General features: G+C 39.5%; 1 protein-coding gene across 2 annotated transcripts in view; it reads right to left on the bottom strand.

The window, feature by feature from the left end:
* Positions 1-27,583, bottom strand: part of MED13L (mediator complex subunit 13L) — a 288,468-nt gene that overhangs the window by 25,250 nt on the left and 235,635 nt on the right. Inside the window, exons 9-18 of one of the 2 annotated variants that reach the window (XM_081252288.1) lie at positions 26,071-26,175; positions 20,997-21,728; positions 19,753-19,978; positions 18,658-18,760; positions 18,240-18,364; positions 15,347-15,446; positions 10,138-10,358; positions 9,637-9,842; positions 4,435-5,372; positions 307-486 (exon numbers count right to left, since the gene is read on the bottom strand). In XM_081252288.1, coding sequence (XP_081108414.1) covers positions 307-486; positions 4,435-5,372; positions 9,637-9,842; positions 10,138-10,358; positions 15,347-15,446; positions 18,240-18,364; positions 18,658-18,760; positions 19,753-19,978; positions 20,997-21,728; positions 26,071-26,175 — 2,936 coding nt within the window. The remainder of the gene's footprint in view (positions 1-306; positions 487-4,434; positions 5,373-9,636; positions 9,843-10,137; positions 10,359-15,346; positions 15,447-18,239; positions 18,365-18,657; positions 18,761-19,752; positions 19,979-20,996; positions 21,729-26,070; positions 26,176-27,583) is intronic. The other variant, XM_081252289.1, reaches the window with a different exon arrangement.

The following is a 27,583-nucleotide window of genomic DNA, read 5'->3' as shown; positions in this document are numbered from 1 at the left end:
GACTCTGAGGAAGCTGACAGAGCTAGTTCAGAAGTTCATCCACATGAAAATGCAGTGAGGATCGCAAAGATGAGGAGACCCTAGCAGATAGTCTATTTACGGCTTATTTGCCCCACTGACCTTGATTATGCCAAAGACATTTAGAAAAATTATCTCCAAAACTGACTACTGGAAAACAGGGAGATTATAAAACTTAATAGTCAGGAGGAAAAAGATTCTGTCAGTGAGGGAAGGACTTGACAGTAACTAAAGCTGCTTTTCACAGAACAAAAATCTGAAGGAATTTAAACAGGGGAAAGATTCTACCGTAGGTTCCCCGTCCTGCCATTTTGTGGAACTGCTGCCAGGTGAGTGGTCCCTGCACGTGCTGGATATTCTCCCAGGTCCTGCCCGTGCGCTTCTTCTGGATGGCGTCTTGGAGAAAGGGCTGCAGGGACAACAGCATACGGACCACATCTTGGGAGGAGAGCATGCTGATGTCCAGCACTGGAAGAGAAATGAAATGAAAAGGAAGGGGAACCATAAAGGGGGGCTGGACACTCCTCCTCCTGCCATCATTGTGGACCTCAGCTACACTCCACGACAGAGACAGCACTGGCAGCAGGGTCGACTTATAATAGATTCTAAACTACCCGACTTAGGAGTCAAGAGGAAAGACAATCTTCTAAAGTAGAAGATAGTTTATTATTTATTATTGGAAATAATAAAAGGGAAAATAGTTTACTCTATATAAAAGAGGTTAACCACAGGATTGCCTAAAAGTGGAAAGGCAGATAGGCCTGACTTTTTAAAATCATACAGACTTGTTTCCAAGGTTGTTCTTAAGAAAAGAGAACGGCAAAAATTTCTTAATTATTGTTTCTTACTTTTAGTTTCTTAATTACTTTTATTTACAAATATCCATGTTTTGATTATGAGTGGGAAAAAGGAACTTGAAGCTTTTAAAAACTTTAAAAACTGATCTTAATGAAAATATTTTCACAAAATACAAAATGAAGAGAAAGACGACCTTCTACACAGGCAGAGGCACATGAAAACAGGGCAGAGGCAATGACAGGCCTGAAATTCATCTGTACAGAGAGGAAGGTAGGAGATTCATGGTTTCAGAACATGTTCTTCCTGCTAGCAAGAGGGTTTCTTAACCTAGAATTTGAAAAACCTCTGAAACTCCACCCCAAACTGCATATGCATGCATGAGCACAGGTGTATTTTACCCCAAGGGAGAAGGTCCATAATGCTCGTCAAATTCTCAAAAAGATCTGAAGGAAGAACTACTTCAGATGGAGATGGTCAGCTATGAATCTGCAGAGCTGGGTTCCTAAAGACCTTTCCTTCGTCTTGCTTTTCTAGCTGATTAGGAAAGTGGCATGGATGGAAATCTGTGATTTGTTTACCAACTAAATCTGAAACACAGGGTGCTTAAGGGGTCTTAAGACATTTTTAGATGTGTCCCCACATCAAACACAGGCTGCAACTTGATGGCACAGAGTTTTTGTTTTTCAATCTGGAATGAATTTCTCAGGAAATTTCATATGCAAATCTGGATTTCCAGCTTCTCTTGAAAAACTGGAAAACTGCCTGACAGCCCTGGGGCTCAGACCATCATATTCCTGGATGACCACCACTTGTTGGAGCCAAGGAGTAGCTGTCCCCTTCACACAGTTCTTGACGCTCCCCGCGCGCCTCCCCGCACCCCAGCTGGCCTGAGACTGAAGCAGCATTTATCACCTTATCTTCAAGCCTGTGCTTCTTTTCTTCTTATAGGAAAGAAAAAAGTAAAGTACCTCTTGTACCCATGGCTCTATCAGAAGTAGGAAAGTGACACACCAAGAGAACCACAGGTTAGAGAAAAATAAAAGTAGAAGTAATTCTTTGTGAACTCTATTCCTGTGCATACAAAATAGAAAGTATGTTGGAAAACGACACAATTTAGGTCATTGCCTTTTGCAAACCTGGCTCTCCACATCATTCATTTACATTATCTGTCTGGTAGTTTTATGCATCTGAATTTGGAACCCACATCTCACCTACAATAAAATGTGCTATTCTTCATATCCAAAGATGCCACTACTGATCCATCCACACAGACTGCTTTTCTACCTGAAGGCCACTGTCTAGTAAAAGAAACCACCTAAGATAATCACCCACAATTCTTTAGGGGAAAGACTTTAATTCATAAATTCATGCAGCAGACATTAATTAAAGGCCCGCTAAGTATAAGGCACTCTACTTAAACCTAAGCAGTTATAAAAATGAGTATAACCCTTGAAATACTTCCTCAGGAGTCTCCACCTCCAAGAAGTCTCCTTGCTTATATAACCTTCTCCCCTGCAAGACGGACTATTCTGAAGCAGGGTCCATGTTTCTTTCACACATAGACTCCTCCAGCTTGGTCTCTGCTCCCACCTGTCTACAGAAACAGCTCTTACCATGGTCAAAAGACTGGTTTAATCCTTATCTTAAAAGCTTGGCTGAATCTGAATGCCTGTTGACCACGCTCTCACTCATGAAACTTGGTTACATGGCAGAACTCAGTAAAGCTCTGTCCCAGGCCCTCCTCCCTTTCCATATAGTCCTCCTCCCCAGTGAGCTCTCCTCCTCCTCTGAGCCCCTGACTTGGGTTATCATCTACGTGCCATATACTCTCTTTCCCCTGAGCTCCAGGTCATAAAGTCCCAAGTGTCTACTTGACACCTCTACCTGGATATCTCAAGAGAAATCTTTAAAACTTCCAAAACTCAATTTATGACCTTTCTCCCCAGACCTGATATTCCTCCAGTACACTCATCTTTTTAAAATAATTTTATTTATTTATTTTTGGCTGAGTTGGGTCTTTGTTGCTGTGCGCGGGCTTTCTCTAGTTGTGGCAAGCAGGGTCTACCCTTCGGTGCAGTGCGCGGGCTTCTCATTGTGGTGGCTTCTCTTGTTGCGGAGCACAGGCTCTAGGCTCGCGGGCTCTAGAGCGCAGGCTCAGCAGTTGTGGCTCATGGGCCTAGCTGCTCCGCGGCATGTAGGATCTTCCCTGACCAGGGATCGAACCAGTGTCCCCTGCATTGGCAGACAAGATTCTTAACCAATGGTGCCACCAGGGAAGCTCCCAGTACACTTGTCTTTGAACGACACCACTGTCCATCTAGGTATACATGTCACAAATCTGGGTGTCTTCCTTAATATCTCACTCTCCCTGATCCCCCAAATCCAACCCATTTCCAAGTCCTGCAATAATACTTCCCAAGCATCTCTTAAATGTTTCCACTTCTTTTCCATCTCCTTTGCTAGGACACTAAGCCAAGCTACTGTTTCTTATTTCATCTACTGCAGGAACTTCTCAGTCTCCTCAAATCCATTCTCGCCATTTTCTAATCCGCAGCCCACCTTATAGAGTACATTTTTTCCTAACTACACAAATCTGATGTCAGTGTCTCTTCGTAAAACCCATCATTGACCTAAGACTCTTCGGATGAAGACCCGGTGCCCAGCATGTCTCAAAAGGCTCTTGACAAGCTAGCACTGCTGGTCTCTAGGCTTCTCTGAGTTCTCTGAAGGCCCCATGCTCTACATAACTCTGGGCCACTGCACTCGCCCCTCCTCTGCCTGGGACACGACTCCCCGCCCCCTCCCTCATCACCCAGTTAACCTGTACTCATCGTTGGGATCTCAAATGTCACTGCTGCTTCAAGGAAGTGTCCCCTGACATCCCGTGCTTTCATCACTTATAATGGTTTGCAATAATATGCTTATTTATTTATTTGATTCGAATAATTAAATAAATAAGCATATTATTTAACTGGAGGATGGAGAAGAAGGCTTATCCATTTTCCAAAATAGATTAGAAAGTCCCTGAGGGCAAGGTACCTTGTCTCTTTCATTCACCATTTTATCCCCGCAGGACACATCACAGCACAGACAGTGAATCAATAAGGAAAGGGAACAGCAAGGCGCTCAGCACTCTTAGAGCCCAACTCCAAAGACGTTTGTCAACTGGAGTTTTTAAGACAGTGACGTGCCCCAGGAATCACAATGCAAAGTAAAATGTGATCACTGTTACCAGAGACACAAAATACTGGGAAACCAGAGGAAAGAGAAAATACTCTGGTAATTGGATACAAGGCTTCCTGGAAGAAGTATCATGGAAACTTGACCCAGAAGAAAGCGTAGACTTAAACATGAAAGGGTATGCAAATTATCAGTTTGTATAATCTAGACAACTTTTTTCCCACAAAATAATTACTCTTCTCCAAATGTGTTTCAATATAAAACATCTCCCCGTTCTTAACTTTAGGGTGATATCAAGATAGCTCTCACTTTAGTTATGTCTATTTTTTAATAAATGAAATTTAAAATTTTGTCATATATAACAAAGTAAAGAAAGTTTGCAAGTTATCATCACACCAAGACCATTTTCAAAGCAAATTTGTATTCTGGGAAACCTACCATTGCTATGAGGCCAAGAGTGCACGGTGGCACTTCTCACCAGAGCTTCATCCACTTTGCCACCTGTGGGATTATCCACATACTGCCGACCCTGCTCCAAGGCATTAAAGCATTCCGTCCAGTAATCATTATTATCTGCTTGCACCCGGTCGTAACTCCAGCTCACACAGGGAAGAGTTTGGCGATTGTTACAGGAAATGTAGTCCAGGAAACTCAGTGAAGCAAAAGGTTGCGTATGTTGATTCTGCAGGAGGAGGAGAAGGCTTATCGGTGGCTCCTGGGATTTTCTGGCTCCTTCCATCTGCGGAAGGAAGGTGGTCTGACACATCATTAAGCGCCTTTCGGCAGCCTGACCAATATCAGAATTCTTCCCAAAAATATCCAACTCATCTTCCAGGAAGAGTCCCGAATTGTAACCAAGTTTGCGATTCATGATCGCACTAAACCCACAGGTACAGCGGTACTGGTCCTCATTGGAAGAATCGGGGATGTAAAGCCCAACATCCGCCCCTTTGATGTTCATGTTGCAGGCACAGATGCAACAGCTGTCAAAGTTTCTGTCTTTGAAGATATTCATCACGGAATCAGAAAGAATCAGAGTCACATAGAGACTGTGAGCTTCAGGAATTGGCTGCATGGTGGCGGGCTCCACAGAATTAAGAGGCCGTGTGGTAGAGGGGGTAGAGGCTGGTGACCCCTGATCGGTGCTGTCATATTTAACAGACCCTTGACCACTGGCAGTGCCCCCTCCTCTGGGAGTTCTTGGGGTCCTGGGGGTTCGTGGTGTGGGGACAGAGAAGCGAGGGGTTGCTGGAGATGGCAAAACTCCTGCTCCACTGTTGCTGGCTGGGGCAGCGCTGTTCAGCGTCACCGGGGTGTTCATCTGTGGTGTGTTCAGATAATCTGGATCTGCTAGGCTCCCGACACTAGGCACATTACTGCAACAAAGAGATAGCACCAAGTGAGAGCGGGAGGCAGGTCACAGGTGCTGGGATACACGCATAACCACCCCCAACCTGGCCTGGGCATTTCTGATTTATGTACGCTATCGCTTGGTTCATTCAGTTTTCTATTAAGCCTCATCTTAATCTTTTGAGGGAACTGTAACTATTTTTACAAGAAAACATGATGCTGGATTTGGGCAATGTAGTTTTGAAAACCTATGACCACTAAATAGAACTTTAACACTTGAGCTCAGATGCCAAAGTAGCTAGAAGACCATAGGATGAAATTTCCATCTAATTTGCAATTACATTTTTGTCATTTTTTGAAATTGAAATTCTGCCAGTGTACTTGTTCTCTGAGGCTATAATCTACATATGATTCTAAAGTAGTTATAATCAAATGCACATGAAAATTTAACATTTTTCTAATTTCCAAAATGTAGTCCTATCTAGGCTAGCATTTTTATAGTAATGAGTGACCATGAAGGAATTCTATTTTAGGAAACCCACTGGCCAGTACTATATTACAATTAATACAAATACTACACATGCTGCTAAAAGGACTTAGTATTAGCTAGGTAGCTGCCCAGAGGTATATATATTGCATCACAGTTTCCAAACTTCTAACAGATTTCTGTAGGGTGGTAGGCAATTCGTTCATTTTTTTATTTTTCAATATGTCATGCATTATATAGCACAATTATTTTTAGCTCCCAGAGACTGATCACACTGTGCTACCTATTTTCTCATAAGCAGCGACTTCTCTTTGGAATAGCCACATGGAAAACAAAACAGTGTCTGCAATGTTCTGCTATTTTATTATTGTAATAAAATTTTCTTGATATATATTCTTAGATGTACATGTAAAACAGCGCAGGATTATTCTTTCCAGTTAGAAGGTATCAAAAGAAATAGATTTTTTAAACACTTAAAATTCTTCTGAAATCTGTTAATACTGTGCTTAAACTAATGTTCCTCCAATAAAGTACGTATTCATTCACTTATAATTTGAAAGAAGAATGTCATAAAGTAATGGCTCTTCAAATCATTTTCTTATGGTTTTTAATCAGCTATGCCTAACTTATCAACCTGAAAATCCAAATCAGTCACTGCAACGAAATGTTAAATCTGAGGCACAGTGGTATCTTTGAGTAAAGATAACAAATGACCCAGAAACCTTGATCAGCAATCATTGCTATCTCAGAGACCAAAATAATAAGTGTGTAATAATGATCTTTACTCTAATTGGACTCCTTTCAAATTTTTCTGTTCAACAAAACCCCCAAATTATTATGCAGTTCAGATCACAAAGGAACTATGACGATTAACTGAAAACCTAAATAATTAAATTCCTCCCGAGGCAGTAAAAATGGTTTATCTTGTACAGTAACCTGACTTTTCCCACTCAATAAAAATGAATTGAGTACCCACCCCATGCTAGATGCTGCATACGCAACAGTGAGAAAGGAAGAAAAGTTAGCTCATAGCAAGTATGACCGGCATCAAGTGAGTGCTGCTGTGCTCTGTGATAAAGCGGGGGTCCAGGGCAATGGAGACCACAGCAGGAGGATTTCCCATAGCCTAGAATGTCCTGTCTGTCCAGTAAGTAAGGTAGTCACTACCCCCATGTGATGAATTTAAATCAACTTAAATAAAAATAAACATTCAGTCTTGATCTCAACTAGAAACATTTCAAATGGTGCACAGCTACAACATCAGGGTAGTGGATGCCGCACTGGAAGGTGCAGATACAAACACTCATTCCATCAGAGACAGTTCTGTTAACAGCACCCGTGTAGAATACCAAGAATCTGTGGGGTGGCAAAGGATAGATTTGATAGATCTAAACAATGATCTAAATTATTGGTTATTGAAACCATCATACAGCAAAGGGTTGCGTGTCACTGTTTGAGAAGCGTGTGTGTGTAAGGGATTAAGCTGTGGAATGGGTTCGGAAGCTGCTGCACTACTTGCGAATGGCCTGCTAACTCCGGGTGTGCTAGCCGCTCGAGCTGCGCTGGACCAGTCTCAGATTAAACAAGCTAGGGCACAACTGGAGAACAGAAGCAGAGAACTAGCCAGGCCCTCCCATCCAGGGTGCTTTCGAACACATGCTTTCACACTGCTGGTGGTTGTGGAAGTACTCAGAGTTCTCAGAAAAAAATCTTATGTGGGAAGTAGGGCGAGATAACCCCGTTTTAAAGAAGGGAAGACCCAGTAAAATGGTCATTTAAGGCCATACAGAGACTAAACAAAAAAGGCAGGAATCTGAGCCCTATGACTCTATAGCTGTACTTCCCCAAGTCTAATGTTCTTTTAAACCACTTCTCTGCCACACTTTTTCATTCCCATACAGACTTTATATACACAAGCATAAAGCCTGTTTATAAAATTAAACTTGATTTCATCAAGATGATTTTTATATGAGGTCACAAAGAAGTAGCCCACAGACTGGACCTGGATCATAAATTTTTCTTAGCTCCTAGAATGTAACTCTGGATTAACTGTCAACACGTTTTTGTTTTTTTTTTGCCGGGGGCGGGCGGGGGCGCGGTGTGCCTTGCCGCATGGCTTGCAGGATCTTAGTTTCCCGACCAGGGATTGAACCTGTGCCCTAGGCAGTGAAAGCACGGAGTCCTAACCACTGGACCACCAGGGAATTTGCAACTGTCAACATTTTTAAAAAGGAAATACGTTGATACATTTAATTCCAGGTCTCCAATTCCCTGTATTTGAATAGCAAAAAAAAAAAAAAAAGTCCCTTTAAAAGGGGTGTACTCTCAACAGTTCATCACTGACCCTGCTCGCTCCCACTGCCTCTCACAATGACTCCGAGCATCAGTAGTGCCAAGTCTTTTGCTTTGCCCAGTCCATTTCATCCACATATTGCTTACCTGGTCCTGATAGAAATTTAAGTTTGTGGCCTTTTATTTTATGGAATTTAAATTATTTTATTAAGAAATTATCACTCAAAGGGGAAACTGATTCTACACTGCCGCAGTAAGAACTTTTTTGGCAACAGTATGAAACATGTCCAAGCTACAATAAACACTTCCTTTTCCTTCCCCTGTATCATAGCACCATTCTGTTGCTGCTTTCTTACATGACATGGGGTCAATAACAGAGAAATTATCATGTGAATACTTCATTTTAAAGTGCCTTAAGTAAACACATTTGAAATCATCAAATTATATAAAGCAAAGTACTTACCACCATCACCGTAAAAATATTACCCACTCCAACTAATGCTTGATTCTGTGATAGACACTGATTTTACACTGAATGACCATGAACATCATGGTTCTCTATACAAATAACCTTAATTTTTCCATGTATATGAAATTTAGTATAGAAAATTTTCAACGTATATTTTCAACAGAAAATAATATGCACAAAAACATGAATGGCCAATAAAGGACAGTTTCAAATGAAATGCTGTCATCATTTAAAGTAAATATTTAGTTAAGATAAAAATCAGGAAGCAACCTAAGTGTCCATCGACAGCTGAATGGATAAAGATGTGGCACAGTGCTCGCTTCGGCAGCACATATACTAAAACTGGAACGATACAGAGAAGATTAGCATGGCCCCTGCACAAGGATAAGATGTTAAAAATAAACAAACACTTTAAAAAAAGAAGATCACTATAGAACTATTAAAACAAAACAAAAAAACAAACAAAAAAGAAGATGTGGCACATATATACAATGGAATATTACTCAGGCATAAAAAGAAATGAAATTGAGTTATTTGCAGTGAGGTGGATGGACCTGGAGTCTGTCATACAGAGTGAACTAAGTCAGAAAGAGAAAAATAAATGCTGTATGCTAACACATATAAATGGAATCTAAAAAAAAAAGGTTCTGAAGAACCTAGGGGCAGGACAGGAATAAAGACACAGACATAGAGAATGGACTTGAGGACACGGGGAGGGGGAAGGGTAAGCCGGGATGAAGAGACAGAGAGGCATGGACATATACACACGACCAAATGTAAAACAGATAGCTGGTGGGAAGCAGCCGCATAGCACAGGGAGATCAGCTCGGTGCTTTGTGACCACCTAGAGGGGTGGGATAGGGAGGGTGGGAGGGAGACGCAAGAGGGAGGAGATATGAGGATATATGTATATGTATAGCTGATTCACTCTGTTATAAAGCAGAAACTAACACACCATTGTAAAGCAATTATACTCCAGTAAAGATGTTAAAAAAAATCATATTAGATACAGCAGATAACTCGACACAATCCCAGCACATACTTGTAGCCATCTCTAATGAAAGTGGCTGCAGGTGGCATGGGCAGTTGTTCAATTTTAGGAGGGATTGCCCACGAAGGCCGAAACAGACAGGCATCAGGAATCTTCAGAGGTAGCAGGCATTGGCTCGGCAACATCTTCAGTGGAGCAAACATGGAGGATCCCACAAAAGGTTGAAAAGTTCGAACTTTGTGAACATATGAAAAGTCCTGTGACAACAAAGTGGGGCTGGTGATAATGCTGGTAAACAACTTTAGGACACACCATAATAGCAACAAAAATCACTATAATTTAATACTTCTCTTTTATCTGATCAACAGAAAAATGCTGAAGCCAAAATTTTAACTTAATCAAAAGACACTATAATTACCTCATGACCTAATTCAGAGAACTCTTAGGAACTTATGTATACATGGCATACAGACAACACTATTTTAAAGAAGTTGTATAAAAATTTGCTTTCAAACCACCCTGTCTTTGTATAACTAATATATTGGCAATTACCTTTATTTCCTCTGGCTTGGGACTTCCTAACCCGTCTTCCACTTCCATTTTGAATTCAGTGAGCTGTGTAGAAACCATACTGACCATAGGGCTCTCCATCATGCCTAATGCTGTCACTGTCTCTGAACTGATTCCATCTTTATAATTCATCACAGGAGAAAATGCAGGGTGCTGTTCCAAAGAAGGAGGGGTGGGGAACATCCTTTGCAGGTCTGCAACTGCTAAAAAAATAAAGATAAAAGATAAGAAAAAAAAATTTGTTAACAGGCCTGACTGCTAAAAAAAAAGAAAACAACCTAGTTCATAGGCAGGCCCTCTAGTTGGCATCAGAAATAATGCTGATTGAATGGTCATATCAGTTACATAATAGACTATTAATAATGGAAGTATCGAAGAAGGCGGCCATCAGCAGAAAAGTATCCTTTGCTGCAACTTTATCACTATCCTCTTGATGCTTTATGATTTGGCTTCACATTAATTATGTGAACAAAGTCTACATAACATACATTTTTTCTTCCAACAATTGATTCCCTGAAAAATCTAAGGAGATGAAACTTCATAGTCAGGGTCAATAATCCTATCTAGAACCAAAAGACAATTTATTGAAAATCAGCTGGGAAAAAAAAGTACCTTTTAAGAAATACTTAGATCAGTGATTCTCAACCTTTAAAAAAAATCATTGTTATATACATGAGGTTAACCATCATCACTAATAATGTCTCATTAAGGGACTGATTCTTAAGTAGGAGGGTATGCAATGAAATGCAAGTTGCGGTTGTGAAATTTGGCCACTAGGGGGTGTCCTGTACAGCAAATTTACTTACACATTTGGAGCCACAAGTTCAAATCAGTGATTTGGAATCATATCTGGTGTCCCAATTTCCAATCACATTGCTCCTTCTAGCAACTTCAATATTTAAACAGGTAAACAGTAACCACTGAACAGATCTTAATATGACTTACAGCTCTGAATCAGAAATTTATTAAGAATAGCTGTACCATGCTCTGACCTGAGCTAGAGTCTAAGGTAGGGCTGTATAGAGAAGCAGCAGTGGGCTGGGTTCCCCAACCCACGTGCTCCCAGCACAGCGCTGCTGTGGTCTGGTCACTTCCTCCCTCATGGCCTCAGTTCCATCATCTAAAAGGGAAGGCTTGACTAGATGTGTGATTCTCATTCGGCTTGCTTTCTTTCCTTTGTTTATGGGGGGGAGGGAAAGCCTCCATGATATGGAGCAGAAAAAAGGTGAGAACCTCTGCATTAGACGATTTTTACCATGTTTCCTAGTTAAACAATTATATAATCCTGAATAATTTCCCTCTCTTGGCCTCAGGGGCCAACAGGGGGAGAACAAGGCCAACAGGCAGGGTTTCAGATCTAAATTTTCACTTCCATTAAGAGAAGCTGCACTTCTGTTTATTTTCTACAGTATAATTCTGTATGAGATTTCATTAGACAAAATGGTACCTGCTGCTGCTAAGGAAAAAAATTTTTAAAAGACAGAAAAGAAGAAGAAAACCTACAACCCCCAAGGTGATCTTCAAGTCACCTTTCTGTGACAGTATTTTACCCTTAAGAACATATAACAATTCACAGAATTAGGGATACAAGTCAAGCCAGAAACTATCATAGAACCATTGGACAGACTATATAACTGATAAGTTCTGTGGCTGAAAAACAGCTAGCTCTTCAGATGTAGCACCAACCAGATCAACACATTTTTTTTAAAACAAGGCTAAAGACTTTAATATAAAGTTGAAGTACATTCAAAATATAAAGTTGAAATACATTCATCATCTTTAACTTTTAGCCCCTATACCTTTTCCCAAGCCAAAGAGCAGCTACTGGTCAATTTTAACATAAAATTAATTTGTAAGTGGAGTATTTTAAACCACAAGTCTGCTTCATAAAATCTTCAAACTCATATTACATGACAAATCTTAATTAACAAAGTATTTGGAAAATATGAAACTATAAATTCACTTTGAGTTAAAATGACAGTGAACTTAAACATAGCCTTTCCTTAATTTATTAAGTATTTGGGCTGTGGTACAAAATTTTATCCTCAAATTATTTTATTAAATTTGTTTTTAAATCTTCCCTAAGAAATGTAATAAAGGCATTTTCCATTCAGGGCTACTGAACTTCTTTGATGTTACCTAACACAGTTATGTATCTCAGTTTTCAAAGCCTCAGCCACCTTGATAATTTTTGTCAAAGGTAAAAGAGAACATACACAAAAAGCATGGATGAAATGAGATTCCACCTGCCAGAGATTCATGTTAAAAAGTGGTCTTCACCATTCTTATTATCAGATATTCTTCAGGAAGACTCTTAACCTCTCTAGCTTCAATTTCCTCATCTACAAAATGAGAATAATATTTCCCTCATTTTTTTTTGCACATTAAATGAGATAAAGTATACACTGAAGTGAACACTTTGCCAGGTACGTCTAAACACTCATAAAGTGATGAGAGTCGGCAATAATTAGCCCTTCCTCCCAATTTTGGTTTGATGAGAAAAAGATGGAAATGCTGTTCAGTCACAGGGAATGAATTTCTGAAAAGAAATCACCCTAAATAAGTTTTGAGATGAAAAACAGGGAACTGGACTCAAACTGGGTAAGGCAGAAAGAAAACAGAAACCCAGAGAAACATTCTGGTCCTCCAAAGTAGAAATACATGGCTTGCCTGTTCAATTTTCTTCCCATAAAATGACTAAAGTGAGTGTGGGGAACAGCTACCAGGATGGACTGGAGTTGACATGTCTTTCCCACAATGCTCCACTTACTTATACCCACCTATCCTCAAGATCCACTGCACTTCAGCAGGAGCTCACCATTAAGGACACCAACCATCTCCTATTGTGAACATCAAGTATTTATGCACAAGACTGAAGCCCTCCAACAAAAGCATCATCACTAATTTCTCAGTATTCTACCCAGCCCAGAGCACCTAGCAGAGTCCCTCACAAATAGTAAGTGTTTTTTTGCGGTACGCGGGCCTCTCACTGTTGTGGCCTCTCCCGTTGCGGAGCACAGGCTCTGGACCCGCAGGCTCAGAGGGCATGGCTCATGGGCCCAGCCGCTCCGCGGCATGTGGGATCTTCCCGGACCGGGGCACGAACCCGTGTCCCCTCATCGGCAGGTGGACTCTCAACCACTGCGCCACCAGGGAAGCCCAGTAAGTGTTCTTGTAGAATAAAATGTCCAACTCTTTCATTTTGCCTCCTCAAAGACCCATACTTCAAAATTGACATTCTTTCAAACACAAAAATTCATAAGCGACTGGTTAACAATAAAAGAAAAACACTTCTGTTTTAATTAATATAACACAATACTATCTTGACACAGACTTGATACTAAACTAAACCTCACTGATACTGTGTGTCGCTTTCTTTCATTAGTATATACACAAATGAATAATTACGGACCTATGCTGTCCAACACAGTATCCACTAGCCACATGGCTACGGAGCATTCAAAATGGGCCCCATCCAACCTGAGATGAGCTGCATGTATAAAATATACCCCAGATTCCAAACAGTTAGCACAAAAATGGAATGTAAAACATCTAAATATTTTTATGCTGACTACATATAAAAATGACAATGTTTTGGATACACTGAGTTAAAATATATTATTAAATTTAATTTTACAGGATTCTTTTTACTTTTTTAATTTAACTATTAGAAAATTTAAAATTACTTATGCGGCCCTCCTTTGTGGCTTACCTTGCACTTCTGTTGGATGGTGTTATTCTAGACATTACATATTATATGTCTGTCCACTTTCATGTACAGTAAGCTACCGCAGAGATGATAGTTGCTTGCCATGCCATTTTCATTGCCATGTCTTGGCAGGAAATACTATGTATATGTCCCCCCCCCACACACTTATACACACATACTTTGACACATTAATAAGATCCTCTTGACCTTGGTTTATCTGTATTTTCCTCATGCCAATATTTCTGCTATATTTCAAATTCATTAATTTTTATAACCTGTACTTTATCATAAAGTTCTGAGAAGCTTCTTTTTGAAACCATTCCTTTTGGAATAAAAGAGAGAGAAAGAAGAGAGAGTACACCATATACTTTACTGGGTAATGACACTTACTAGCAGGATGGTCTGTGAATGAATAATCTTGGACAAATTATCAGACATTTTAACATTTAACATCGCTACATATCACTTAATGTCAAAAAAAAGCAGGAGTAACTGGTTAATAAATACAAGGGAAAAATTCATTCATCTGCCCTATTCCAGATGAATCTACTTTAATCATGTTTCTTTTAATCTGTGAGTTTCATGTTTGTAAAATTCTGCAGTGCAGAGTAATAAAAAAAGAAAAATGTTTAATTAAAAAAAACTACAGCAACTGGCTGGCTATCATCATTCATTTTCATACATGTCATGCTTGAGAAAGCTTTGCATATTTTAAAAAGCTATGGATCCACTAAAGCTGTCAAAATCCAATCTCTGTATACTTCACACTTCTACATTTGAGTAAATCAGCACTACATTTACAGGTTCATAAAACTTTTTGACTCATCCCTATGACATGGTGGTTTTTCCCCTCAATTTGTTCTCATTACCAGCTGAATTAATGAGAAGATATTAAAGAATGATTTGCAATGGAATTGTGTTTCAGCTTCAGAGTATCCATATAAGCTATCCTGACTTTCTTTTCTCTTGTGGAATGTTTCTTAGGGTAAAGAGTAAGTAGAGAAAAGGAAGTTTCTCTTTTTGCCCACATACGTAATAAAACTAGTTGATCTCTTAAGGAAACACAAAAACTTCAGTATCTGTTGGAAAAAGGACCACAGAAAACAAACATTCATTATCCTTGTGTGAATTAAATTTATGAAAACTGAAACATTTTGCACAAGCTCTTGCAGTGGAATATCGCTATGAAAACCACTATGCAGCATTTGCATAAATAAACCTAAAATAAACCTAAAACATGTTTTTTCACATTTTAAACCACAGAAGTTAATTTGAAAACAAAAGGAAAAGGAATTCAAACTTAAATGGGTCTCTTAGCTGCCTGCCACCTTAGGAACACCAATTTATACAAGTTTTAATTCACTGCCAGTATTTTGTTAAAATGGGGGAAAGGAGGGGCATCTCAGACAAGGCACCACTGAGTATGAAAACATAATATGTAAATTATAAGCAGTGAGCTGAAGCTCAGTTTCCTTTTCTTACTTGGTGGGTAAGGAACAGCAGCTCTTCCATCCTTCCCAAGAGGTCGGTCTTCTGTCCCAACTGTAGGCATTTTTGATGAGCGTAGTGCAGGTGACACAGCCTAAGAACAGATTATTATTGTTAAAGCCGAGTAACGCATTTGTATGTAAGTAGGGTGACAGTCCACTATTCCTTAGAGTGTATGCCTATTGATATTTTAAAATAAAGGAAAGATGCTTCCTCACATAGCATTCATCAGGTGAACTTCTAGAAATACCAGCAGACAGTGACACAGAAGAGATGGTTACAAGCTTATCAAGTATGAGAAGCAGACTGACTGAGTCTTCTTGTCACGGATCTCGTGAGAGCAGACTGTGCCATCAAAGCAGAGCTTGCAGACCTTCAGCAAATCTTCCCTCCCAGGTCATTAGAGACGCAGTTTCAGGGACAAAATAATCACATTAGGGTGGTACCTCCGAGTAGTGATTGGTTATCAGTCTGGTTTTCCTTCTGTTTGGAAGCAGGCAGCTAAAAGGAAGGACCTCAAGCCCACCCAAACTATTATTCTTTTATTTTTCACCACAAAAAAATACATATCTCCTATTCCTATTTCTACAGTTACTGTTCATCTTCATGAAAAATAACCTTATCTCACAAAATTATTGAAATGCACAGAGAAGGTTTTTCTCTGATTTGTTATTCAAAACAAATGAAGTCCCTTAGTAGGCAAGATTATCTTTAAGAACTCAAAGGAATTGATGGCAAGATAAAATAAAGCAGAAAGATTCTCACAAATAGACGGCCTTTTACTTATGTACACTTATTCAATATCATAGAGTTGAAACATATAAAACTAACTTTAAAACCTATGAGATGAAAACTTGGACAACAGTCTCCCAATTCCAGTTACTAATAAGATGAATTAGTAAAATGATTCTAAGGTAAACTGTTCCCTTGATTAAATGTCAGGCTAGAACTCAAAGTAGAAACAATCATTTCAGAGAAATGAAAATTAGATAAACAATGTCCAATCTCCTTTGCATATTAACATTACTAACAATATAGTCAAACAACAGAATAAACATTTATTCATTTAGTCCAATAGTAATTCATAATTTATACAGAGAGTAAGGACAATGGCTCAGAGCACAGCGATCACTAGGGATGGTGGCTGTGAACAGCAACCAGGCTACTCGACGGTTTGTTTATTTTCTTTTCTTACATCTCCCTTTCTACTTCTTTTTGATTCCTTTACTTTTCATACTTGCTTCCCACCGTCACCACACCAAAGCATCTGAACTAGCCCTCGTTAAAACCAATCCTAGATAATGCATGGCTTAATGGAGACAGTCAAGTTCAAAAAGGATCTCCAGTGCCTGGGTCACAGAATAAGGAAACGTGTCATTTCTTCTGCTAAAGTTTTTCACATTGCCATGTCCTTTCCCTTCATGCAGCCACTGCCCGATTTTCGGTCCTCATGTCTCAATCCAACAAGTTACCAAATAGTACTCCTGCTTTCTGTGTATCGGACTGATGGAAGACAACACTCACTTCTACCAGGTCAGTTCCACAATCAGCAGCCTCCGGAAGAGCACATTACCAGTACAGTTTGAAGTCTAAAGCCTTAAGAGTGGCCACAAACCTTCCCAGCCCCACCAATCTTTACCCTCCATTCAGAAAACAGATCCACATGCACACTGTCCCCCAAAGCCCAGCTAGTTCATTCTTGTAGCTTAACCAAGGCTCCTTCCAGGCTCAAAGTAACATTCCTCCCCTGCCTCCCCCTAACCTAGTCTTTACACATTTCAAGTCAATTTCGTTCTTTAAGGTTATTATTATCTCCTCATCTTCTAAGTACTTAGAATAGTAATGGTGTACAATATCTGTTAATCGGATACATTTTATTTTAAAGTGAGAAGGGGCTGTAGAAATCTGATTCCTACTTAACTTAACCTTCAAGGTTTTACTTAGACACTGCTTGCCTGTCATGTTGCACTTGAACATGTAGTGTCTTTAGATTCAGGTCAATTACTGCCCTCACAGGACTCAGTATATTTTTAACTTTATTTATATGCTATTTCTCCTGAAGTCTGTGAGTATCTCAAGTATAAGAGTGGTAATTTAATTTTATCTGTAAACCTAGAGTACCTGCCACAAAGGAACTGATCATTAAATGATTAACGAATACATGTAAACTGGATAGATGGGAAAGTAAATATATAAATGAAAGAAAAATAAACTAATAAACTGACCTCCTTGAAGAGGGGCCTATCTTACTCATCTCTAGGTCCCCCAGAGATAACAGGCACTTTTATTTGCACAAAGGTACAGGGTTGGTTAGGAGGACGAGGACACAAATTTCCTGACTTAGCTCAGTTACTCTCCAGAGAATTATAAATTCCTATCTGTCACTTTAATCATATGACGCCTTGTATTATTTAACGTCTATGTGTATAAATTCTATTTCCCAACTTACGATGCTATAATCCTAAAAAGTATGTATCATACTTGTAATCGCTCTCAAAATGTTGACTAACCTATGACTTATTAGATGAATAAGAAGTTATATGGGCATTATTTTTAAAATCTGGGCTAAAGGGGCTACATAATACATTCCTGTTAGTCTCATGATATTGAGAAGGATTTTTTTTTAAATGTGTAAGATTTTAATATTTACAACAGGAATAACACTAATGGAAAAAAAGCCATCAACAAACAAAACCCAAGGGGTATTACAGACTACACTAATAACTTTTAGAATCCTTTCAAGGTATACAAACGTTTTTGAAGCACATTCAGAACCTGAAATAAGAGCCCCCAGTCCAGTAGACCAAACTATAAAGAAATACTGAAACACTGATATAAGTCCATGCACTTAAGTGAATTTTTGTTTGTGTAGCCAAAGCAGACTCACCCCAAGTTCGTCGTCATCAGAATTATCAAAGATGTTGTCTAAGTCATGAAGGGAAGGCGCCAGATCTGTCACCTGTGTAAGGCTACTGGAGCCAGCCCTGCCAGCAGCACTATCCTGCCGAACATCTGTGGGAAAGGAGGCAAAAGGCACGGAATGAGCAACTTCATCAAGGGAGAAGGAGTGAGGAGAGGACAATGAGCAAGCCCTGCCTGTGAACTGTTTCCCTATGTTTTCGGTTAAATTTAGAGACAATTACTGCCAAATACGTTTATCAGTTTTGAAAGGAACTGAAAAATATATTAAAGATGAGATCAAATTATTGCTATTACAATAAGGATATAATTTTAAATAGAGAAGCATCTCCCTCGCATTTTATTTTAGCAACAATCCAAGTGAGGCAAATAATCATTGTACACACCTGTTTTAGTAGAACTGAAAAGGGACATGGCATTTTTCCCTTCAGGCACCGGCGTGGAATGACCTGGTGTAGTGACATCCTTGGTACCAAATCCATCCTCTGACTGTATAATAAATTCAGCCAAACAAAACACATGAACACCAACCCAAAGTGTGGAATATGAGGGAGAACACAAAGAATTAGAGGGTAGAATGGAACTTGTTATGAGCACAAGTATGATAAACCATGGTCTATGCAACCAAAGGAAATAAAAGATATGTCCTTTTCCCTGAATTTAAACCGAACCAAAAACTCCCACGCTTTCCCCCTCAATCTGAGTCAGTCAGGGTTTTATGCCTCAATGGTACTGGTGGCATTTGATTACAGGCCTGCCATGGTGTTAAAAGCTGCCTTTAATATAATATTTTGGATGCTGAATTATGCTTCAAGCTTTTTGGATCTAGACAGATCTCTGTAAAGGACTCTAAGAAGTATTCTCCTGGACTATACTGGTCTCTTTTGTCTTACTTCCTCTATTCTTAAGAATACCTCTTTAAATGGCCCAGTATTTTAGAATGTTTTAAAACTTAAAGCTAAAGACAGCAGACACCCACAGTACTCATTTTTATGACAATGGAACCAGTAAAATTATACTGACACAGTCTTGGAGTGGTGTTGGTATTAATTCAGAGAGACATAGAGGTATATAAAGCGCTTAGCACAGTAAATACAGTGAGCGCTCAATAAACAGTAGATATTGTTACCAAGATTTTTTCTTACATTTTGGGTATTTTGGAATAATAATTAAAAAGAAATAAGCAGGGAGCATAGGCCAATAAGAATTAGCATATGAGAGGAAACATGCACTGTACAAGCTATAGCCTGGAAAATATGAGGCTTCATTTATGTTCGGCTGACTTTTGAACAAAGGTGAGCCATGACATAAAAAGGAACAATATGCTGTTCGATACAATAGTACCAAGAGCATGAATATGGGGACAGAGCAATCAGGCAAGACTATCTCAAACATTCTGCCTCCAAAGTCTTCCCACATGTGTTGTACTGACATAGACTGAAACCCACACCAGGCTGGACTCTCTCTATGTTAAATGGTACCTTATTCTTTTTCAGGGAATCTTTCTCTGTCCCTTGTTTGCATTTTTTGTTCGCTGTGAAGATGTATTTTATGTCACCGTCCTCAAAGGTATACGGGTCATTGACTTCTCCCAAACTGTCTCCAGGTTGTTGTGATAGAGGCAATGGGTCAAGGAAGTGGAGTGGCTGCATCTGGGGCTGCTTGTCTTGCCATATTTTAAACCGTTTGTTAGGTTGTGCTAAGAGTCTGAAAGAGAAAACAAATGACAATTTAAGCAAGAAACATAAAAAGATTAGATTTTTTTTAAAGCAACGTTTAATGATATAAAGCATTTGTAAAGCTTAAACTAAACTTAAAAAAAAAACCACCTAAAGGGCTTCCCTGGTGGCGCAGTGGTTGAGAGTCGCCTGCTGATGCAGGGGACACGGGTTCGTGCCCGGGTCTGGGAAGATCCCACATGCCTTGGAGCGGCTGGGCCCCTGAACCTGCGTGTCCGGAGCCTGTGCTCCGCAACGGGAGAGGCCACAACAGTGAGAGGCCCGTGTACCGCAAAAAAAAAAAAAGAAAAAAAGAACACCTAAAAATTCACCTACAAGTGTATTTTAGAGATTGTATTCACAATTAAATAAATCTCAGTAGTTTTTATCAAGAACATATACTTTTGTCTCTGATTCCATGGATTCCACTTAAGAGCATAGGTGGGCTCTGACAACAGACTGTCCAGGTTCAAATTCCACCTGTGTCATTTACTAACCGCATGACCCTAGTTTTTTTCTCAGCTATGAAATTAAGGTAGCAATACAGTTGTGGTGAAAATTAAATGAGATAATCTGTGTAAACTGTTTAGAATAATGGGTAGCTCAAAAGCACTCTGAAGTATTATTACTAGATGCGTGATACATACCTGAATGCATGCAAAGCCTTCCTTAGAAGTGTCAACACACAAAGAGGGCACTGACCACAATATGGAGGGTCCCATAAAGCTATATTCTTTGATTAACAAACAGCAGGCCAAAAATAAAGCGATACTAGTATAGCTAAATCCTATGATGAAACCTTTTTATGCCAGCATTTAAGTAATGACATGTGTGTTAAACCTCATGATGGATAAAGCATTTGACTTTTAAACATTTTCCAAATGCAGAGTCTAGAATGGGGAAGAAAGGCCTCTTCAATTTTGGATCTGAAGGCCCTGATTCTTGGGAGCCTATGGCCTTGGCCTTCTGATGGGTGATCAGGTGGACGGGGTGGGGAGTCACCTTACCTTTGCAATGCAGTGCTCTCTGAGTTTACCTCCATTTTGGCATCACATCTCTCACCCTGGAGCTCTGGAGGCCGGAACTCAGCATCATCAATGGATGGGAGATGATAACTATGCCACCACTTATCTGAGGACTCTGGGTTCGAGGGCCTAATCCCACAATATAAGGCGGTCTCACTGACCTCTGCCATCAGAGGCAGTCTTTGGCCTACGAGGACAGTTCTGTCATCCAGAGTAGACAACTGCTGGAGTTCTAGCCCATTTCCATAGAGGGCTGGATTCACAGGGACAGATGGTGGGTCCAAATTCTCCGTTTCCTGACCTCGTGGCTGAGGGCTGAGTGTTGGCGGCAGAGGGGAAATAGGGGAATGAGGTGAATCCATAGGATTCAGATTCATTTGCTTGCTTGTATTTCTGGAAGGCACGGCCATTTGCTTATCATACTTCCTACTGCTAGCCACCTCTAAGGAGGAGTCTATCCCTGCCAAGCCTAGCTTCTGTCCTGGTGGATCTTGTTCCATGCATAACTCTTCGGCCACAGAGGGCCTATGGTGAAATGGTATCAAGGGTCTCTTTTGCAACTTGTCTCCCTTTTCCTGTCTTTCTGTTGTTTTGTGCTTAGAAGAAGCAGGAGGTGGTAAAGATGAAGATGATGATGGTCCTGCACTGAACCCTGGTTGTGATATTGTGGGAGGTCGACTGGGTCCTACTGCACAACGTTTTAAAAGTTTATGCCTGAAATGAGAATTAAAATGAAGTCAGTAAATACACAGATGAAAATAACTGCATCATTCTAATTACAAAAGAGATGCCTCTAACAAGGTTATGTCTTTTTAAGCACACGTTATATGCAATAATACATCTAAATGGACTCTGGGTGTTAAATATATTGATAATGACTAAAAACTGCAACACACCCTGACAGAAAATGATGAACCAATTACATACAAGTTAAGTAGATAAGAGATGAACTTAAGAAACATTAATTAATATGCTGCTAACCTCTACAAAAATACTAATTTGAAAATCCCCAAATCTTTCAAATTTGGTGAGGGCCTCAGACAATCTATTCATATTGCATTTTAAAACTAACAGTAATGAGATCATCTGTCAAAAAAAGAACCAAAAAAAAAGCTTCCAATTTCTATTTTACAACACTCTACCAACTCCAATATAGAATGGCTTATCAAAAAAAAAAAAAAGAATGGTTTATAAAAGTTTATAGTGTTGTAAATCAGGAATAAGATAACTATGCAACTCTCCCCCAAAGTGTGAAACTAAGGGTTAGTTTTAATAATATTTAATAGGGGGACTTCCCTCGTGGCGCAGTGGTTGAGAATCCGCCTGCCAGTGCAGGAGACACGGGTTCGATCTCTGGTCCGGGAGGATCTCACATGCTGCGGAGCAACTAAGCCCGTGCGCCACAACTACTGAAGCCCGCGCGCCCTAAAGCCTGTGCTCCGCAACAAGAGAAGCACCGCAATGGGAAGCCCGCACACCATAAGGAAGAGTAGCCCCCACTCGCCACAACTACAGAAAGCTCGCGTGCAGCAACGAAGACCCAAAACAGGCAAGGAAGGAAGGAAGGAAGGGAGGGAGGAAGGAAGGAAGGAAGGAAGGAAGGAAGAAAGAAGAATATTTAATAGGATAAATATACTAGGAACTTTATATGCTACTATTATCCAAGGAAGAAGGGATAAAAGACAACTTTGGATCTTACAGAAACATGTTAAAATGAGACAGAAGAAGAAGGTTGTGAGTGAATATTAAAACTACACATACATACAAATGCATCTGTACTATCTAAGCAGGAATAGCAAGTCTGCTCACATCGTAACACACTTCTTGGCAAGCCTGGGTGTGAGAAATTGCTCAGTAAGGGCCCACTAGATTATCCTAAGGTTTAATCTGTGCAAAAAAGTTATATAGCAGGTCAGCCAGTTCCTCCCAATACATAAATCACTCCCAGAAAAAATGTAAGCTCTCCTGCCAGTGTATCAGTAACTCTCTGAGGCCACTAGGGTGGCATTAAATTACTGTTGCATTGCACTAAACAGTGCCCTAGTGGGAAGTAAAACGGATTTGTGTGGCATAATGGGATGGTTTAGTGGGACAGCAGGATGGCCACCCTGCCCCATAAGGCCGTTAAATAGTGTGAGAAGTGGACCATTCCATAATGGGTTCGGTAATCCTGCAGTAGATAATCTGAAAACACTCTTGCCAAAGTCTTTAAAAAAAAAAAAAAATCCCGACTTTGAAGAAGGTTGTCTATGCATAAGGCTATTGTCAATAAGGCAAAAATTGGACTTTAAATCTCCAGGGCAAAGTACCACAGTAAGAGACAAATGTCTCATCTGAAAATATCTCAATTATCTCAATATCTTCTAAGGGTGCTTACTTTAAGACCTAAGCTCTAAAAGTCTTTCACATAAAACTTTTTGATTTGGATTTTCTCAGAGAGCATTTAACCACACCACTCCTTTGATAGATATTTTATAGTAGCCTCTTCAAAGTAAGGACTTTTTACAAAGTGGATAATCTTATAAAGTCATTTTTTTCAATTGCATTTAACAACTCAACTACATTGTGGAATGGTTAGAAAAAGGGATACACCAGTAAGTAACAGACCATCACTGCAAATCTGTGAACAGGTAAGGGATCTCACTGAAGCAGCAGCAGGAAGATCGGGCTCAGAAGGCTAACTATATGAGTGGTTTGGCCTTAATGGGAAGGAAATCAGAGGCAGGGCCAAATAGTGCAGGAACACATGGTAACTAAAAGAATAAGGAAAGTAGAATGACTATAACAGACATTTCAAAGGAAATCACTGTGAAATGCAATGATAAAATTGATCTAGAAAATTAAGAAAAATAAATAAATGATAAAGTTTCTAGGCTGAGAAGGGGAAAATTGTGACAAAAATGACTGCAATCGGGTACCTGGTTTGTGAGGAAACAGGTATATTGATATTAAGGGTTTATCTTAAAAGCACTCCCCCAAATACAAGACTAGAGTACATGTAAGAAGTCAGGTCGAGAGATAAACATTTAGAAGTCAATGGAATAGAATGCGAATGCATGTCTACAGATAAGACCTGAAGGGTGTAAGAATTTGGTGAGGAAATAGAGCAGGACAAAAGAAAAAGTGTTATTTATTTATACTTCAGGTAAAAATAATGCAAGGTAGTAAATAAAAATGTGATAGAAATCAGTAAAAAAGTTATTTTTAAAAAGTGAGGGCTTCCCTGGTGGCGCAGTGGTTGGGAGTCCGCCTGCCAGTGCAGGGGACACGGGTTCGTGCCCCGGTCTGGGAGGATCCCACATGCTGCGGAGCGGCTCGGCCTGTGGGCCATGGCCGCTGAGCCTGCGCGTCCAGAGCCTGTGCTCCACGACGGGAGAGGCCACAACAGTGAGAGGCCCACGTACCACAAAAAAAAAAAAGAAAAAAAAAAAGTGAAAAAAATCTAGATTAAGGAAAAGAGCAGGAAAAATAAGATGAAGGCACAAGTGAAGTTAAATACACTAAAATTTTTATACTATGTACTTTCTAAAGGTGGACCATAACTTGGCTGTAAGCTGTTTAGAAGTCACTGTTAATAGGAAAATACTTTTTGTCACACAATTTACAATGGCCTAGAGATGAAAGTCAACCAGGTATTCAGCTGGTATACCACACCTATCCTGAGACTAGAGAGATTCTCACATGCTCAGAAAGAGGACCCTTAATGAGCAGATCATATCATTGAAAACATCCTCCTTGAAAAATCAATCAAAGAGTTTCACTAGGTACTTACAGCATCTCAACAAAAAGCTGACTACCAAGGCAGAGCTTGATAAAAGAGATCAATTTATAGGGAAGGGGGAACAGGAAGAAGCTGTCAAAACTGCTGCCTAAGTGTACAAACACACATGTGCACACGTGTGTGTGTCTGTGTTTGCAGAGATTCTCGAGCATCATGACCACCTCCCTAGCCCAAAGCCTATTCATATATGCCACATTAAGAACCCCGTGATCTAAACTAGAGAAATGAATGGCCATCTTCCAAGTACACTTATCTCAACTGACCTAAGTATTGAGCAGTATCAAATGGAAGCAAAGATACTCTGAGTTGCTCACTAAGTGAATAATCATCACCACATGCTCCTACAGTCAGCTGAGCTGGCGGGGGAGGGGGGTAAGGCTGATACACACTTAAGAAATTTAAGAACACCCATGAAAATCTGTGACAATAAGATTCTCTATTACCACAAGGAGTGATAAGTCAAGGAAACATAAATGAGGAGTGCAAAAATTTTCTACAGAAAATAATTTGGGTTTCTATTCAAATATCTAAATGAATGAGCAACAATTTTAGCTTTCAGCAGGTGGTATTACCACATACCTACTTCAGTCACCAAAAAACACGAGCACCAACAATAAAAATATTCTATGAAAGATCTTTTTAATCCAAATTCTATTAATTCAAGCCAACCTGCTTGACATTTATCTCAACTTTATAATTAAGAGTAATTAAATAAACTCAGTTAAATGGCAAGAGATTGTCTTGTCAAACTGATGCTTTCAGTTCTGAAGAAGTTATCCTGAAGAAATCTGTGGGAGCAATTTGGTAACAGGGCCAGTTGTCTAAAAAGGCTCATTCTGAGTCCTGACAATAAAACTGTAGCATCTGCATAGAAGAAAAACACCAAGCTTTTTTCCACCACTGGAAGAAGATTTAAAACAAAACAAAGCAGGGATGTCGTTGGTGGTCCAGTGGTTAGGATTCTGCACTCCCAATGCAGGGGGCCCGGGTTCGATCCCTGGCCAGGGAACTCATCCCACATGCCGCAACTAAGAGTTCACATGCCTCAACTAAAGACCCTGCAAGGCGCAACAAAGATCCCACATGCCGCAACTAAGACCTAGCGTAGCCAAATAAATAAATAAATATTTTAAAAATAATAAAAAATTAAAAATAAATAAATACATAAATAATAAAAGAAAATAAAGCAAAATGATGTGGAAGAAGTGGTCTGAGAGGCCAGGAGACAACCAACAAAATGTTCTATCATACTGTTCTGCCTTGGCCCCTACCTACCTAGAGCAAGAACAGCTGACTCTTTGGGTTGGATCCACAAAATCCCAAGTAGCAGGATTGTTAGCAGGCTCTTCTTCAAGAGTTGGAGTTGACATCTGGCTCCTCCTAAAAAAGGTTTAAAAATGTGGCTTGTGTAAACATGAGATAATATCCATACCTCTGGGGGGAAAATGTTAGAAAGACATGAATACATTTTACACAGCAATGGTATCTTGCTGATAGATGATTGAAAGCAACTCAAGGTGGGAGGTTGCTGGGGTGGGAAAGGCAACTACTACTGCCATGCACTAGAAGAGTCAGGATTCCAAATAATTTTATTTAAGTTTAATATACATTTTAACATGGGTGGTACACATAGCAATTAAAACACTACCTGGCACTATTATCTGTTGTTTTTTAAAAAGTCACCTAAATTCTGTAGAAATAACCTAGATTTTAAAAAATTATCTTTTCACAGCATCTATGAATTATATATCCTCAGATAGACTGTTTAAATCACTCTTAAAACACCTATATTTACTAGCATTTAAGGGCAGCACTCCACACAAGTGATGTGAACTAAAACATAAGAATCAAATATATCTCCTGCATGTCACTAATAATTGCTAGCAAAAAGTAGATGTCTACTACTGCATAAATAAGAACACTGGGCAGTATTTCTGTACTGTTGATTTTGCTACAGCTGATACTGCGAAGTGTTTCACTGATGGCTCTGCAAGGACTTCGCTTGCTCTCCACCCTCCCCTGCCTTTCTGGGTGTCTCACTTCCCTGTTCCGTGCTGCTGATAGAAGGGCTCTGATTTGTTAGACTTGGTGGAAAGGTTAGTAGTGATAAAAATCAAAGATGGTAAATAAAAGGAAAAGAAAAAGAAAATGTTAACATGGAACTTGTCTAGGCATTGCAGACATAAGTGAAAATATCTGTACCAATAATTCTAAAGGAAAAGATCATTTTAAAGTGAATAGAGATACATTTTAAATTCTAGAACTTGCCATATGATTTCCCACTGCAATTATTTTAGATTTTTTTCTACTAAATCTTCTTTAGTAGCCTATTCTAGAGCCACCTATTTGGGAAATAAATATATAGGAGGAATTTGCTAAAAGCTAGGTCCAAAGGACAGGTTTTAATTGTGTATATAAAGCTTTGAATAGCAGTCACTGAAGAAACACTTAATTGGCTTCTAAATGAGTTCTTAGGAATTACTGACAAGAATGTCCATATTTATTCTGCTCCAGAGAATGAAGACTCTTTTGTTTACCTGTATCAATCAAAAAGTTGGACACCTCAGTCATATCAAAACAGATGTGAAAATATGCTGAATATGTTTATGTAAATCTTGATAAGTGAAATAGTATTTACTGACTACTGTTTGACATTATCATTCAGGCAATTAAAATAATCACCAGCCATCTCTTCTTGAAATCAATTCCTCTTCTTTTCCAAAAATATGTTAAGGAAGGAGGGAGGTCAGAGGGGATGGACGGGAGGGAGGTGGGGCAAGGAAGGGAA

The sequence above is a fragment of the Mesoplodon bidens genome (assembly GCF_964165515.1).
Source record: "Mesoplodon bidens genome assembly, chromosome: 13".
Classification (NCBI taxonomy): domain Eukaryota; kingdom Metazoa; phylum Chordata; class Mammalia; order Artiodactyla; family Ziphiidae; genus Mesoplodon; species Mesoplodon bidens.
The sequence above is the reverse complement of the archived record's forward strand: the minus strand, read 5'-3'. Positions and strand labels throughout refer to the sequence as shown.